The sequence below is a fragment of the Stegodyphus dumicola genome, chromosome X1 (assembly GCF_044657685.1).
Source record: "Stegodyphus dumicola isolate Sdum_Otavi_A_Nest chromosome X1, ASM4465768v1".
NCBI lineage: Eukaryota > Metazoa > Arthropoda > Arachnida > Araneae > Eresidae > Stegodyphus > Stegodyphus dumicola.
In genome coordinates, this window is record NC_140780.1 from 231413814 (window position 1) to 231430983 (window position 17170).

The window sequence follows — 17170 nt, forward strand, 5'->3', positions numbered from 1 at the left end:
TAGAAATTACTTTATGAAATAAGGATTTCTTTCTAACCTTTATCCTTCCTGTGTAAGTTGACTCATTCATTTCTTTCTCAAACTGTGATTTAGAATAACTTTTGGAATTTGTAATCTCAACACCTGATGTTTCAGAAGCACTTTCTTCAAACTGTTCTTCACTGCACTCATCACTTTTACTTGGCCAATCCAATGGTCCCAATCTGCATTATCCAGTTCCTTATCATATGGAAATTTTAGACATTCTTCTTCTTGAACAGCAAAGTAATCATCATTAAAAAGCTCTTTCATTTTCTGGTCATGTTCTTCAGGATCAAAATCACTTTCAATATCATCTTCATTAAGGTTCAATCCATCTTGGCCTGGCACTTCTTTCAACTTTTAAAAATTTTTCTTTAAAAAAGTTCTTTTGTCTTTAAAGCTTTCAATTGAAATTATACTTCAAGTTCAAACAATTCTTACCTTTTCATATCTTTTTCATCATCACTTAGCACTGCAATATCTGTTTCTTCATAATTTGGAATCTCATCATTTTTATATTTTCCTTTACACTTCTTATCTAAAATAAAATTCTCTTAAAAATTTCTTAATTCTCATTCAGGTTTGGATCATTCTTAAATTTCTTTAAAAAGGACATTCCTTTCTTAATATGTTTTGATACTTCTTTTTCTTGACCTTTCAAGCATTTTAAATAGCCAGCCTTTTCATCTTCTCTTAAATTTGCTATAAACTGATCGTTTACGACCTTATCAATTTCACTTCTAGATTTCAGTTCAAAGGGATCTGTAATGCCAGTGGCTTCTAATTCCCAGAGGTTTCTGATATCTTGATTGTGAATTAAGAGGGAGGTAACTACAGCAGCAATAGAATTTTCACCTCCAGTTGTTCATGATTTACCCATCAAAACTCATCCGACCAGTGTTTCCATGGCAAAAATGCCTCTACTTAAGGTCTGTATTTTTCCTGTATAAATATTTCCTGTAAAACCTAAGTCTGAAAAGATCAATCTGCTGGTTGATACAATCAACATCTGTGATGTGAATTCCCTTTCCAGCAAATTATGATATCCAAGGTTCTTTCTGTAGACTAAGTATAGATCCACAAATTATAGGCAGATCTGAAACAATTGCAGTTATAACCAGTATGCAGATTCTTAATATTTATGATTCATATCAGATGTCCTTCCTGCGAACACAATGCATGTTTATTTTTATGAGCTTCTGATCTTATTCCTAAGGATTCTACTGTTGATTTTAAAACATGAGAATATTCGGATCCAGTATCGATCAAAGTTCGAAGATGAAGTTTCTTTCCTTCATGCTGAATGACAACCACTAAAGTTTAAAGCAAAACACTTTCTGAAGTGCCTGTTGAAGAAAGAGCGCTAATTTCACAATTTTCTTGATTGCGCACGACAGGAACTTTTGATTTCTGCTTAAATTCTGGACAACAAACAATGTAATGCTTTCTACCACAAAACATGCATAGAACTTTGCCTTTACAATTTTTAGCTCGATGGTTTGTTTTCAAACACGTAAAGCAAAATTTTTTCTCATTCATAATTTTCAGTTTTTCATCATGACTTAAATTTTGTGCTTTGTAGCAATCTTTGCTTAGATGAGATTTTTCACAGAATATACAATTTATTACATTATTGTTACTTATTTCTTGTGCTCCCTACAAGTTGCTTGCAGTAGATATAGTATCTTCTCTATCCTTATGAACTTTTCTGTAGGAATCACTTTGCTTCATAGCTGACATTGCTAGAGTTATTCTTTCTTCCCCTTCAACCTCAGCTCTTAGAAAATTTAAAAGCTGGGTCAGTGTTGCAGTATATGAATTTTTAAATTTATTTCTCTGGGGTCATCCCAGTGGATCCTAATGATCTGACGTGGGATTCAAGTTTATTATATAATTGAGTGATACTAAGCCTTGATTTGGTAGCATTTTTAACAACTAAAATTAATAGTTTATGAAAATAGTATTCCACTAACACTTTCTCATGGCCAAATCCTGCTTTGAAGCTAACTATCCATGATCTCTATCACTCTTATACCTGGCGACATACACTGTATTAAATATTGGAATTTATCTTCCAACTTGATTTTTTCATGATCATGAATTCGTTTAAACTGACTCCAGAAACACAACCATTCTTTAACTTCACCGCTAAATTTCATTAATTCAAGTTTAGAAAGTTTTATTTTTGATTTCTCGCCTGTATGGTTGTGGTTTGCTTTCTATAAAAGAATTAATGCAAACTCTAGCTTCATCAAATTTGACTTTATATTCTTTTACCATAATTGTGAGCACTTAAGGCAAGCTCTAAAATTTCGTTGTCAATAGTCATTAAATCAGTACTAATGCGTTCTAAAGTAGCTAATTTAATCCTAATACCATTTATTTCTATATTTCCATCAGCAAACAGAAACATTAAACTTTTATATGTCTTAGTAAACAATGTTTGTAATGGAGATCGCTTCTTAACAAGATGCTGCATTGCAAAACAAAACAAAAAATTCAATTAAGAATTTATTCGATAAAGTACTCACCTCTTAGATTTTAATCACATACTGAGGGTCACCAAATGTTAAATATGACAGTAAATTTTCACCATTTTGTCCATTCATAAACTCATTTCTATCTAAATAATCTCTGTAAAAATTTAAATACAACCAAACAAGTTTATTCTACCAAACCTATATCTTCTTACAACTGTTGCCACTCAAAGCAAAATTAAAGGGAAAATAATACTACACTGGTTGAATGTATATGAACAATGCTATACTTTACAGAGCATACTTCTTGCAAAACAATTCATAATTTTGTTGCATTCAGAAGTATAAGCTTTCTGTGTTACAGCATCAGAGCCATGTTCAAAGACATAAAATTTAGTGACTTAGGCAGCTGTGGCAAAACTGTTAACTCATGAATGTTCTGCAAAGTAATGAAACTGTTGAAAGTGTTATTAGTCAGAGCAAACTACTGGTTTACTCACTGAATTTCCATAGTCCAAACTGCTGAACCCAGGTGACCTGCGTATGTCTTTGTCTTATATTCGTCAAAGGTGCTCATCTCAGTTCCTAAAACCCATATCTTTAAATGAATGCCTCCTAGTCCACATGCTGATGTTTGGTGAAATCAGCACTGGTGAATCTCGGGCACTTTTAATTTTAAACCGTGTCTGAAACAGCATTGGGCTTCTTGTGTGAAATCCATCTCACCACCTAATAATGGTCCTGTTCATCCAAAATATTTTTACAGCCACGTTGTTGCCTGCCAGTCACAAGCTGATTTAATTCGGATATTACCTGAGGCTTAAATTCTGCTGGAACCAAACTCTATATTTCTTAGATTTTAAATAAAATCGCAATTCATAGCAGTCCCTCGCAAAGTTCTAAAATTAGCTTCAGTACTTTGTTGTACAGCTGAATTATAATATAAGCAGATTATTCTCTTAAAAACTGTCATTGATGCTATCTTCTGAATGATGTTCTAGTTCATCTTGAAGAGTCAAACTAACTGGAAAAATATGAGTTCATAAGGAATGAATTTCCTATTTTGAAGACTTGGGTGCAGAGTCACTTGAAAACAGGTGCTTGGGTGAAAGCCTTATCCTGAATGTAAACAAGTAGCAAACTTTCCCTAGCATAGCATATAGGAAATCCTAAGTGAGAATTAAAAATTCTCAGTGATGCATAGTAAGCCTTCACGTTTTAGTCACTCCAGGTAGGGTTTCCGAGATGTAAAAGCAATAAGACTAGTGCTGTCCAGTAAAAAACAAAGATATAATTAGTAGAAAGTGTGGTGAGCCGAGAGCCGAATCCACGATCTAAAGATCCAAAAGTTCACTGCTTCACTCTATCCACTGAGCTGCTGGTTCATCGTGATTCGCTGCTTGAATTCACTAATCATCTGCTTTGGCGAAAGGAATAAGTAACATTGCTGCTTGAAAGCCTGTTTGTAATTTTTCTGCTGCAGTTCTCACTTTTATTTTTGCAATATAGGAAATAATTTAGGTTAAAAATGAGTTGATGTTTTCATCTTTCAGCCAGGATACAGCTTCATTTAGATCTTTTGGCAGAGGTGTAATTTTTCCTTTAACGTTCTCACTGTACATGACTTTTGGGAAATTTTTCTGAATTGGTTCAGAAGTATTTTTTGTACTGGGAAAATTTTCTTCAGTTAATTCTGGGACTTTAGGCTGGGGTTGGTGAGTTTTCTTCTTATATTCGCTGCACCCTCTGTGGCTGCTCACATGGCTTTGGCCACAAAAAATACACTTGTTTATCTTCTGGTTTCATGGGGCACTGGTTGCTGCGATACTGGTTTCTGCACTTTATACATCTCACTGGATTGGTGCAGCAGAACTGAGAATGACCGAATTGCTGACAATGATAGCACTGCAGTGGTCTTTTTTCTTTAAGATTAAATTTTTCTTTTACAACACTGGAATTGAACATGTTATTTAGTTGGTGAATTAGGTTTCCTTCAGAATTTTTCTTTAACTCCAGCAGGAATATTGGAAGTCTTGTTATTTCTCCTTTATGATTTCGGATGAACTGCTTAACTTTCAAGATTGGCTATTTCCTTCGTTCTAGATCCTAATGTATGGCTTCTTCTTTCACAGAGGCAGGGAGCTTCTTCAGTATAAAACGTATTGGCTTTTCACATTCTAATTGATAGGAATAAAATGGGATATTCTGTTCCAGTAGAAATTTGTCCATTTTGCTGTAATCATTCAAGTTTTTAATATAGACAAAGACAGATTTTTGTTTTCATCTGGCTTTCACGAGGCTCAGTACATCAAAACAATTCATCAATAAACAGTTCATCAAGTTTCATCCAATCTTTATCTTCAGGCAAGAACACAATGGGTGGGAGTGGTACTCCTGGGTTAGATCCTCCTTAAGGATTTTTTTTTTTTTAAATTTCTAAGAGCCAGGAGATTTCAATCAGTTCAGTATTTTCCACAATTTTAGCAGTTTTCTTCAGTGAGATCCATTCTCCTTCATTTTTGGGGTTATCGGCGGTTTGGTCAGTTCGTTGTTTTTTTTACGGGTTGTATAGAATCTAGTACGAATGGCTCCAAAATTTGTTCTTTCTCCTCAGGTGTTTTCGCAGCAGCCAGTTTCTTTGCGTTTGAAAGGTGTCTCATCACTGAATCAGCTCCATGTAATTGAATTCATTTATGAAGTTCATCTCAGGGATCTTCGACATATTTCTCCTTCATATGGGGAGTCGGTTGGCATTCAGTATCAGACATCACTTTGGACTTCTTTCCTTTACCTTTTTTCCAGACCTGAATATCTTTCAAAAATTTATCTCGTCATGAAGTGGCAGGTAATGAAATTCCTGATTGTTCAGAATCTTTGTAATCACTTTAATCATCATCGTTGTTTTAAATAAGGACATGATAGTTTATAAGACTTGAAGGAATCGCTATCAAAGTAAGAGAAAAATCAGAATAATCGAAGAGCTCACAGAACTATGTCCTACACGTATAAGTATCTCCGAGCGAATGCTCCTATTTTGAAATGAATTCTCTTTAAGAAGCAAAATATGGACTCATTTAAGCAAGAAGCTTTTAACTTTCACATGTTTTTTTATTATGCACCATTTTTAGGGTGCATTAGTTTAATTTATAATTTTTCTAATTATAATTAAATGATGTCAATTTATAAATATTTTTACCTACCTTTTTTATATTTTATTTTAAATTATTTAATTTTTTTATTTCTCTTTTACATTACTGACAACCTTCTGCAGGGCTCTGGAACTCCTAATTTTAGACTCTGTCTGAGGCAGCATTGGGTTCTTGTTGTGTGAAATCAGTCTCACCAGCTGATAATGGTCCTGTTTATCCAAAATCTTTTTACAGACTCATTGTTGCCTGAAATTCAGATTTTTGAGTTTCTACTGAATTTACCACTGAAAGAAAGCTATGCAATTTTTTCCCGACTACTACAAAATGTTGCAGACTGTTAATTTTTTAACTAATCAGCTGTGTCTGTACTTTTGCAATGGAGGACCTGTTTTCCATTACATTGTAAGCTTAGTTGTTGATGGTTGGCTCTTTTACACCGTGTGACAAAGTACAAAAATTGCATAAAAGAGTTGCTGTTCCCAAATACTTTTTTTGTGCAATGGCAGCTTTAAATCACTTTAAAAATTGTGTATATCATAAAAATGTGCTATTCAGAGGTGGAAGCAACTGCAGACACTTTTGCGGATATCTTTCATTTTGCGACCAATTAATTTGTACAAAAATAGAATTATTTTGCCCAAAACAGGCTTGTTTTAACCAGTTTTATTAGAACTTAAGTATATATGTTATAAGTAACATTTAAAAGAAAACTACTAACTCATAACCTGCCTAAAAACATCAAAGCTGGATACCTAAACTGTTCAGTCAGGCCGTATATACCAAATCCAATGTGTTGCTTCCAATGTCAGCGCTTTGGGACATGGAAAGACCTCTTGTGTTAGCCTCTGTGCTCGTTGTTTCATCGTAGGCCATGCCAGTGAAGGCTGCTGTGCTGCCCCCTTATGTATAAATTGTAAAGACGAGCACCCAGCTTTCTCAAGCTCATGTCCGAAATGGCAGACAGAAAAACTAATTCAGAACATTAAAGTTACACAAAAGATATCATTTGCAGAAGCCAAAAGACTTGTTCTCTCTAATCAGCCAACACCTAATAAATCTTATGCATCTGCAACAAAATCATTCAGATCAATATCAACACAAACCACAATAACCGCACAGAAAAAGAACTAGCAATGACAGAAGATCCTAGAAACCAAAAATCTGAAAAAAAACCTGATGTTGAAAGTAGTACACCGGTGAATGCGTCCAAAGGAAAACAGGATGTCCAACAGAACAAACATAGAGATGGTATGAAAGAGAAAAATAAACAAAAACCCAGGACCCCCCCCCCTCCCGGTCAAAATTCTATTGCAAGCATGAGTTCAGGACGTCTCAGACGAAATGGACTTTGAACAAGGGTTATCCCTTCCGAAACACCTTTTGCCTCGAAAGTCAAAAAAACAACACCGCCAAAACAAGCATCCATAATGGCTACATTTATTTCATGGAATTGCCGAGGTTTGTTAGACCTTGTTAAAACCAAGCAGACAGGCTAAGATACGGAGATACACCACAATAAGAAGGTACAACCCATCTGGGGATCAAGCTTGTGGTGGTGTGGGCCTTATCGCCTCCCACAATCACCCATACACTGCTTTCCCTTTGATGACCTCCCTTCAAGCTGTGGCGATTCAGATTAATTTACGTTTTTCAATTTCAGTAGGCACTATTTATTTACCCCCAGATGAGCATGTAGATCAGTGAGAGTTGAATAGAATAATAGAGCAGCTCCCAGAACCTTTTCTGCTTTTAAGTGACTTCAATACACATAGTACCTTATGGGGAAGTATGGACACTAATTCAAGGGGCCGGCAGATTGAACAATTAATGGAAGATCATTCTATTTGTCTCCTTAATAATGGAGAATACACCTACTTTCATCAGCTGACTAGAACATTTCATGCAACTGATCTGGTTCTTTGTTCCTTATCTCTACTACCTTTTTGCTCTTTCAGTGTAGGGGAGAATCTCTACGATAGTGACCATTTCCCAGTGATTGTAAAAATATTACAGAAAAGTTGGTGATCTCAAGACAACCACGCTTACTTTATGATAAACTGATTGGAATCTTTTTGCATCTTGTGCTGTGCTGGCTGAAGAAATGGTTAACGATGTGGACATTAATTACTATCTGGAGACTAATCATTGCCTATTGCCTTAACAAAGTGGTTTCCGTAAGGGAAGATCTTCATTTGACTATGCTCTGTTTTTAGAAACCACAGTATGCAATGCATTTGTGAAAAAAAATTATGTGGTTTCAGTCCTCTTTTTGACATGGAAAAGGCATATGATAGAACTTGGTGGCATGGAACTCTTCATGACCTTTACAGCACTGGGTTGCAAAGTAATTTACCCATCTTCATTCAGAACTTTCTGAAGGACCGCACTTTTCAAGTTAAAATTGGTTTGTTGCTTTCTCAAGTATTTGTACAACAAGAAGGTGTATCCCAATTTTCAGTGCTTAGTGTTACTCTTTTCAGTCTAAAAATTAATTCCATTTTAAAATAAGTTCTTCCCACAGTGCATGGTTCCTTGTATGTTGATGATTTGATGATCTATTGTCACGATCAAAATATGAGATACATTGAGAGACAACTACAAATTGCTCTAAACAGAATCATGAAGAGGTCCAACAACAATGGTTTTAAATTTTCTAGCTAGAAGACCGTCTGCATGTATTTCTGTCACAAAAGAAATCTACATCTTGATCCAGAGCTGCATCTTGACGGGCGTTAAGCCAGAAGCAAATTTCTTAGGAGTTATATTTGACAGAAAGCTCACTTCACTTCTGCATATCTTAAATCTAAAGAAAAAATGTGCTAAAGCTCTCAACATACTGAAAGTCCTGTCCAATACTTCGTGGGGAGCAGAACCCTGTTCTATGCTCCGCATTTCTAGAGCTTTAATCCGTTTCAAACTTGACTATGGCTATGTTATCTATGGATCAGCAAGACCTTCTGTGCTTCTGAAATTAAATCCAGTCCACCATCAAGTGCTACAGATTTGCTGTGGAGCTTTCAGAAGATCTCCAGTCATCAAGTTTATATGTCATCTGTTTTGAACTATTTCTGGAATTCAGATAGCAGTTGTCCATTGATCTTTATTATAAAGTAATGTCACAAACCGAACATCCTGTCCGACTCATGACATCTGATCAGTACTGGCGTATCTACCAAGAATGTCCTTCATGTATCCCACCTTTTGATCTTCACATTCACTCGCTGATTGAAGAATTCAACCTAAAATATCTGCATCCTAAAAAAGCTTTTTTCAGTATTGCTCCTTGGCAAGAAGTGAATATTCACCTAATTGACATTCTTGGAGGACATATGAAGTTCAACATCAATGATGTCCAGTATCAACAAATTTTCCTAGAGCATAGAAGTAGTCATTCTAACTATAAAGCAATTTTTACTAATGGCTCAAAGAATCATGATCATGTCGAGGCAGCTTTATTTGTGATAAAGAAATCAAGAGTAGTAAACTTCATGAGGCTGCATCTGTCTTTACTGCGGAAACGTTTGCCATTTTGAATTCCTTAATCTTTAAGCAGAATAACAGAAAGTTCATCATTTACTCTGACTCTCTGAGTTCTCTTGAATCAATAAATACAAATACTAGCCACTCTTTGGTCTTAGAAATTTTAAAGACTCACTTCCGTTTGAGAAATACAGGTTATTCTATTGCGTACTGCTGGGTGCCTGCACATGCTGGCATCAAAGGCAATGAAGTCGCACGTTGCAGCAAAATCTGCTGATATAACCTCTGAAAATGATGTCCCTTTTACAGACATACGGAATTACATCTGAGCAAAGATCTTGGCCAGGTGGCAAGAACTCTGGGAATGTCAGACACTTAACAAATTAAGGCAGGTAAAGCCCAATTTGGAGCATTGGGAGTCGAGAAGGAATCAAAAAAAGGATGTACTGCTGACTTGCCTACGAATTGGTAACTGCAGACTGACACATCAATATCTCTCGAAAGGAGATAATGAGCCCATTTGTGGCACTTGCAACATTCCCGTTTCAGTCAATCACATTTTAACCTGCTGTCCTGCTTTTAGTCAGAAACGTGAATATCATTTTTAACTCTACGAATGTTAACAGATCTCATTGGAAGGGACCCTCACATCAACTTCATAAGATTTTTAAAAGACATATCTTTTTACCATTTTTATAGATCATCAGTTTAAATCTGGTAAGATGGCATGCAGAAATTATAAAATTAAAAATATGAAACCGTAATTTATGAAATAAAGAACAATTATGATCTAAAGGGTATCAAAATTTACCAAAAAAAAGCTTAATATTTATTTGTTTAATTTATTAAACATTTTTTCAATGCAAGTTGTTTAAGTTGCTTCGTTTTTTATGTGATAATACATTCTCTTTAATTCTATAAACAGACATAATTTCTTGTTCAGTTACAAAGTTCTGCTGTTCAAGTCTTATAATTGTTGTGTCTACCGACTAATTTGTCAATCGAAATTTTTTCGTTTTCAATAACCTCTGTCACTTTAATCGCTATCGGAAGCGAATTATAATGACGAGGAATTTGATTTAAATCATATCAAAGACTGAGTACTTCGAGATGAAATACTACGTTTAGTAAGGAATTATAAGCCAAATAAAATAAAAACATCTGCCCTGAAGATAAGGATAGTGCTGACAGATCAACTTCCAATTCATTGCGTGCCACAGCGTTAAAGATAAACAAGGTTTAGATAAACAAACGTTAAAGTTTAGATAAACAAAGGATATGCCTTTATCCATTTTTTGCAGCAATTCCACTTTTTGTTTAATGGACTTTGAAACATACTTTCGCTTTGTAGATCCTTTACATATTAGTAAATATATATCGGAAATTCTATTTGACATAATCGAAAGTTCAAGCTTACTTTTAGAAAATTGCTCTAACAGTCTGCAAAAAATAATAAGCCGTATCCAATTCGAAGATTAAGGAACAACACATTCTGCAACATTAACTGAAATAGATAATTAGATAATTTTAGCTTAGCTTATACCATCCATTATACATTAAACACGCACTCGTAAATGTATTTTGAGCACGCGCACATGCATATTCGCAGCCGTAAAGGTCTTATGCGCAAAGTCAATGCGATGCATGCGCAAAAAGTTTGTAACTTTGAGGTCCGGATTATGGGTGTCCGAATTAACGACTTTTGACTGTACCAAAGTGATAATAGCAATTGTCGTTGTCTTCATTGCTGTTTCAAGAAAAGGAGTTGTCATTTCGTTGCCAACCAAGTAGGCTGCAGCAGCAGAACCCCCTTGTGGCTTGATTGGTTTTGCACGTAGCTTAAAAAGTCCATTTGATGAACATGGGGCCTCTAAAAGTATATTACCTGGGGTCTTCTTGTGAAAGAAAAGACAAATCATATCGTCTGAATCGCCAAAGTTCGAGATTCCTCGCTTCATTGCCTTTGAAGCTAATAACAAATTTTTGCTAATTTCTGGTGTGTACAGTACATCAGTGAGCTGAATAAATTTTTGTACATTTCCAACTGTCACGCACATGTCAATGTCCCCACAGCCATATGCTGGTATTGTCTGTTTGTTACCGACTGTATTTCTGCTTGTTTGTTAAAGTGACAGTATGTCTTGAAATTATTCGGCTGTATTTGTAATGTGTGCTGTAGCTTCATTGTCTTTAAGCCACACATTTGGTCCATAATCATCTTCTTGACAAGCAAACGCACTGCATTGAGTATTTGCAAAGAAGGTCTCTGTTTTGTCATTTATCGTGGTTGGCATGTTAGGTAAAACTAAGTAAAATTTACCAATGTGCCCGGGTTTATTACAACGAAAACAGATGCCATTGAAACCTTTCATACCATCACTGGTCTTACTAAGTCTGTTCATCGTTTTGGCATTATTTATTATCAAGGATTGGAATTGGCTGACCATCTGAGGTTTTTTTTACCACCTTTCTTCCATTTCTTTCCACTATGTTTTGCGCTGTAATTAGCATTTGCCACAGATGTTATCATACTTTCGTTTCTAAGCTCTTGATTTCTTCTTTGCAGCCACATGTTGATCTGTTCGATCAGTTTTTCAGGTAACTTTTCCGTCTTTGGCATTGAGTCTTGCTGTGATTTGAACTCAAGTTATTCATCATCAGGAAGAGTAGGTAAGATTCGCGGTGCTAGCAAGTTCTGCGGCAACTTTCCTTTGCCGCTCAACTCTTGCTCACGTTGAAGATCCGTCCACAGTGTTTGTAAACGTGCGAGTGATTGCATTACACTTTTGTCTTTCTCGATCTGAAAGGTGAAAAACTGTTGCAGAAGAGTTTCCAATTGGCTTGACATCTTCCCAGAATTACTTAATAACTCATTCCATGTCACTAGTGCAGAATTACCATGAGTATGGATTAAATTTAACACGTTTGGTGAGACATTTGTGCAAATGATCACAGCAGCTTTCGCATTCGCCTTTGAATACGCTTTTGCGGTTTCGTTGTACTTGCGTATCATCTTTTAATTCGTGCCTTGTGACGCCGCGTTTGGCTCAACAAGGGAATTATCGAAGATGCTCGCACAATTGTTGAGCTCAAACAAAGAGTTTATTTCAAATTTCCAATCAGTCCAGTTGGATAAACCTTCCAATTTGATACACTGAACAAAATTTTTAGTCTCTATATTACATCATCATTAACCAGGAAATATGCAGCATAATAAGCTATTGGTACACTGTAGCATCTACCTACACACTGTTCAGGTGGAAGTGTTGAATTCAGAAACGAAAGTAAAAAAAAAATACATCAAGATAGCCATTATTACTTTATTTTGCACTAAAATTAACAAAACAGAGTGATGGCTGAATGAATTTTGGACTTTAATAACAAAAAAAAAAAAAAAAGGTAAAGAGAACTTACGTACATCTTATTGTTTACATAAAAACTTTTAGAATGACAGAAATAATAGTGATTCCTGATGCATAAAACATAATAATACAACAAAACAGTGGTGCCACTGAAACTGCACATAACATCAATTAAATGCTCGATTCTCAACAGTGATGTGTAATCACCAAGCACTGACATGTAGGCATCGCACATTTTTTCCATTATTTTTCGTAAAATCCAACAAAGCGGACTTCAATTCTTGTAGGAGGGCTGATTTGACCTCTTTCAAGCCTGCAAAGAGATTGCTAACTTTCTCCAGCTCGTACTTCCGAGACATTTTGGTCAATAGAACACTCAAAATGCTGAAATGCCGCAATTATGCTGCCAGTGTGGTTGTAAAGTATCTTCAGTTTCAAAAGTATTCATGTATCATATACATTCAGATCAGGCCATATTCTCTATTAGAAACGATGTGCCTGTATTTTTTCTAAAATGGTTTGTGTATATCTTCCTAACTGATGTCTGAATCTCTTTATATAAATAAGGAGATTGGTGTGACCATTTGTTATGATTCCTTGCCAAAGAAACACTGCTGCTATTGAAACAAAGTAAAATTTAAGACTTTTGATGGAAAGTTACATGCTCCATATTACATCCGGATAAGAATAGAATACATATTATTTAAATGTCTCGTAGATACAGTTATGTGACACTGTCATCTTTGTAAAAGAGGTAGAATGCAGTGTGCATTTGCCTTCACTGCCTTTGAATGACCATAATATTCCAAAGCTTTAATTTCCAGTGCTGTCACTTCTGCATTACTGAAATGACATTTTGTTGCATATTTAAATTTCTAGAAGTGTTGTGAAACTAATTAGTAGCTTCTCATGTAGTAACAACTTGCCACTGCTGGCATTTATCTATATGATGTTGGGACATATTTAATATCTGGAAACCTACTCCTGAATGTGATACATTCATTATGTTCCTTTTAATACATACTCATATTGTAGCATACATTCTTTTTAAAAGTTTTGTGCAATAGTATAGGCTCAGAGTTATGTTTTCAGCTTTAGTAGTTTACGTTTAGCATAAGTACATACTGTCCTTAAGCTTTTAATTTAAAATTGTGTGTTAAGAGCAATTTCTGAGAGTTATCCTTTCATTTTCTGCGTCATTTTATTGATGAATTGATACTACTTGTGTTAAATTTTTGAAACCAGCATTTCTAAGAATACTTGTAACAGAAAAATATGGATTTCTTCTAGCTTGGTAATGGATTAAGTAAAGTAAAATTTGCCTTTATTGCACATATTTACATGCCTTTTTTTTTTTTTTTTTTCTTTCCTTTTTTTTTCCCCCCAGTTGTGGCAGCATCTTTGTTCTGTGCAAGCCAGTTCTGATAGCTGTAAAAAAACGTCAGCTGAAGAAATCAATATATCAGTTTCAGGTATTTAAGAAAATTTTATGATCTTAAAAATGAATTGTGCATTTTCTTTACTGTCATAATTTCCATACTTCAGTTTTTAAGCTGTTGAGTTTAAATGATAGTTTCTAAAGACTTTTTTTCATGTGTTACTTTGTTTTTTAATCTTTTGTCCAAAATGTTAAAATGCTTGTCAATTTGGTATAAATTTTAATGTAGTTTAGTGAACTATTTGTACTTAGCAAAGTTTTAACTTTCCTCTTTCCACAGAGCTATTATCAAGCTTGTATTATTCTATAAGAGCTAGGGAAAGTATTATGGAGGAAAGGCTGAAAATAGCATATGAAGAAAGAGATGCAACTGCTCTTGAAATGGAAGATCTATTTCAAGTTTTTGCTAGGTATTTATATTAATTTATAGCAACAGTTTTGAGGATTAATTTGATGTTGTCCTTGAACTTTTATGCTCTATTGCACCACAAAACGACATCTGAATTGATTTGTGTTTATACTTGTTTATAAAAGAGTGATTTAGTTTTCAGTGTTTGGTAACAATCTTGTTTGCTTCCAAAAGATTAATTGAAATTCATGTATTGGGCAGCTGTGTATCAGACTGCTGGCTGTACTAAATGCTTAATATTGAAGTTGCTTTTATATGTTCCTTTTGGAAATATAAGTGTAGAAAATATTTAGAAATAATCAATACTTGGTAGCAAAACCATGACTGTCCTGTTTAATGAATTTTTAAAAGATACAACATTCATGTCATCTATAGTAAAAGCATTGCTAATTTCTTTGAAAGGTAAATCTTATCTGAATATTAATTAAAAAGGAAAAAATATGGTGTATAATATGATAAATTTAACTCGCATAGAGAAAATAACTGATGATTTTTACCTTATATGGCAAAACAAAATTGAAATAATTTAAAAATATGAGACAATATCACAGAAAAAGATAAGCCACTGAAACCATGTAAAAGAGATATTAATTATGATAGTGAAATGAAAACTTGGGAGTTTATGGGATCATAATAATGCAGTAGCAATAAATAAAACTAAATAAAACTATGGTAGCTCCAGAAGCATTAAAAAAACATGCCAGTGAAAGGAATGTGGAGAAATTATGGGAGATATTAAGAAAATGGAATGGCTCTAAATACAGGAGATATTCAAATCAAGTGTTTTAGAATTAGCTCAATGACAATGAAGCAGAATGAATCTCAAGATAATTACTTGAATAGAACTGTAAGTTTAAAAAGTAAAAGTATTTAAGTGGAGAATGAAATAAACAATGAAGAGTTAATTTACCTCATATTAGAAAGACCTCTGAATAGCTTTGAATTTAATAGTAAAATCATTAAAACCAGTGGAGAGGAAGGTATAGCTGCAATTGGATAAGCATTAAAAGAAATTGAAGAAAAATAGAGATAAGGAGAAACAGAAGTGGCTTCTAAAGCAAAAGAAAACTGTATTATAAAGTTGAAATATAAAAGATATTCCTAGTTTTGGGGGGGGGAAACTATCATTTATTTAAAGATACCATTGTCAGTCTATCTTTACCCTCAATTTTTAAACAAATTATTTCATAGTTCTTTTCATTTTTATCATTAGATTGCGTTTCATCATTTAATGCCTTCTTTCCTGTTATTCTTATCACTCGAGCATAGGCCCCGAAGTCCTGCTATGCTGCGTTACTGAGTGGAATGGGCGAAGTACGTCGGGAGCATAGCTCCTGGTAGGGCCACCCTAGGCAAAGCCCATTCCAATATGCCCGGCTAAAACATAGCAGGTGAAGATCCTTCAGGGGATTTCCGTCTTGGTTATAGGGTGTCACAATCCCAGGGCTCCAGTGATCTACCTTTTCCATCTCCTCTTAACTGTAACTTTATTCGTTTCCTTCTTCCTTGTGGTTTTCCTCTTCCAATGTTGAGCATCGTCATAAGAAACTGGAACAGCCCTTTTCGAGTGGCGAGAAAACTGCCCACGTGTTTGCCATGCATGGAGACCTGTGTCGCTGGAAAGGAAGGTTGTGGTAGTTGAGGAATGAGGTACTGTCTCCAACACATTGCTTTGGCCTCTGCGAATGCTCTGCTACATACTCTAAACTGGGGGGGGGGCACCTTATCATCCTCACAGTTGTCAATCAGCTGTACACTAGTCCTTATGTCAGTGGCTTTGAGAGTAAGCTCTTGGGAGTACCTGCTTTTCGGAAAGCCGACTGTGGGACCTCAGTTTGCGTATAGGTCTGGCTAGCCCTGACGTAGGAATCCCCCTTGTTAGACTCCATGGGTGTGGGTGAGGCCTGTCGAACCCAAATCTTTCTCCATTTAAATATGAATGCTGTGATGCCTTTCTGTTCCAACAATGCACATGATACTGTGACTGTAATCAAAAGACTAAGAAATGACATAGAAAGCACTGTACCAAAAGAATTCTGTTCATGTTTTTTAATTATATGAAAGAAAAAAAAACTAAAGAATTGCAAAAAAATCACCCTTTATCACCCTTTCTAATAAACAACTTTTGTCTTCTGTAGGAGAACTGAAAAATATTAAGAGACTTCAGTCTGGTGACCGTTTGGTAGACACTATGTCTAGAAAACAGTCTAATAGTTTTCTAAACTTAACTAAATTAGGACAAGCAAACATTACAGTAAAGCCACATAACACCCTAAATTTGTCCCGAGGAATAATCTCTGAAATAGATTTACTGTCAGTAACTGAAGAGGAATTCGTTTAGATCAAAACGTGTGTGGTGCTTGAAGGATCAAAATACAGAAAGAAGGTCAACTGATTCCCGCTAAACACATTATACTTACCTTCAAGTCTCCTGCCTAAAAACATCAACGCTGGATACCTAACCTGCCTAAAAACATCAAAGCTGGATACCTAAACTGCTCAGTCGGGCCATATACACTAAATCCAATGAACTAGTTTCAATGTGGACATGGAAAGACCTCCTGTCATGGTAGCCTCATGCGTGCTTGATGTTCCATCATAGGCCGTGGCAATGAAGACTGATGTGCTGCCCCCTTGTGTATAAATTGTAAAGGTTAGCGCCCGGCTTTTTCAAGATTATGTCCAAAATGGCAGAGAGAAAAACAAATTCAAAACATTAAAGTTACACAAACAATATTATTTGCAGAAGACTTGTTCTCTCTAATCAGCCAAGACCTAATACATGTTATGCATCTGCAACAAAATCATTTAGATCATTATCATCTCAAACCACA

General features: G+C 35.2%; 1 protein-coding gene and 1 pseudogene across 7 annotated transcripts in view; one reads left to right on the top strand and one right to left on the bottom strand.

Moving 5' to 3' along the window:
* The window catches only part of LOC118195404 (uncharacterized), a 180407-nt gene that overhangs the window by 75644 nt on the left and 87593 nt on the right, over positions 1-17170 (top strand). For all 7 annotated transcript variants that reach the window (XM_085807068.1, XM_085807071.1, XM_085807072.1 and 4 more), the window contains exons 4-5: positions 13877-13961; positions 14208-14337. In XM_085807068.1, the coding sequence (XP_085663194.1) occupies positions 13877-13961; positions 14208-14337 (215 nt within the window). The remainder of the gene's footprint in view (positions 1-13876; positions 13962-14207; positions 14338-17170) is intronic.
* LOC146993437 (small nucleolar RNA SNORD36) lies at positions 264-341 on the bottom strand (annotated as a pseudogene).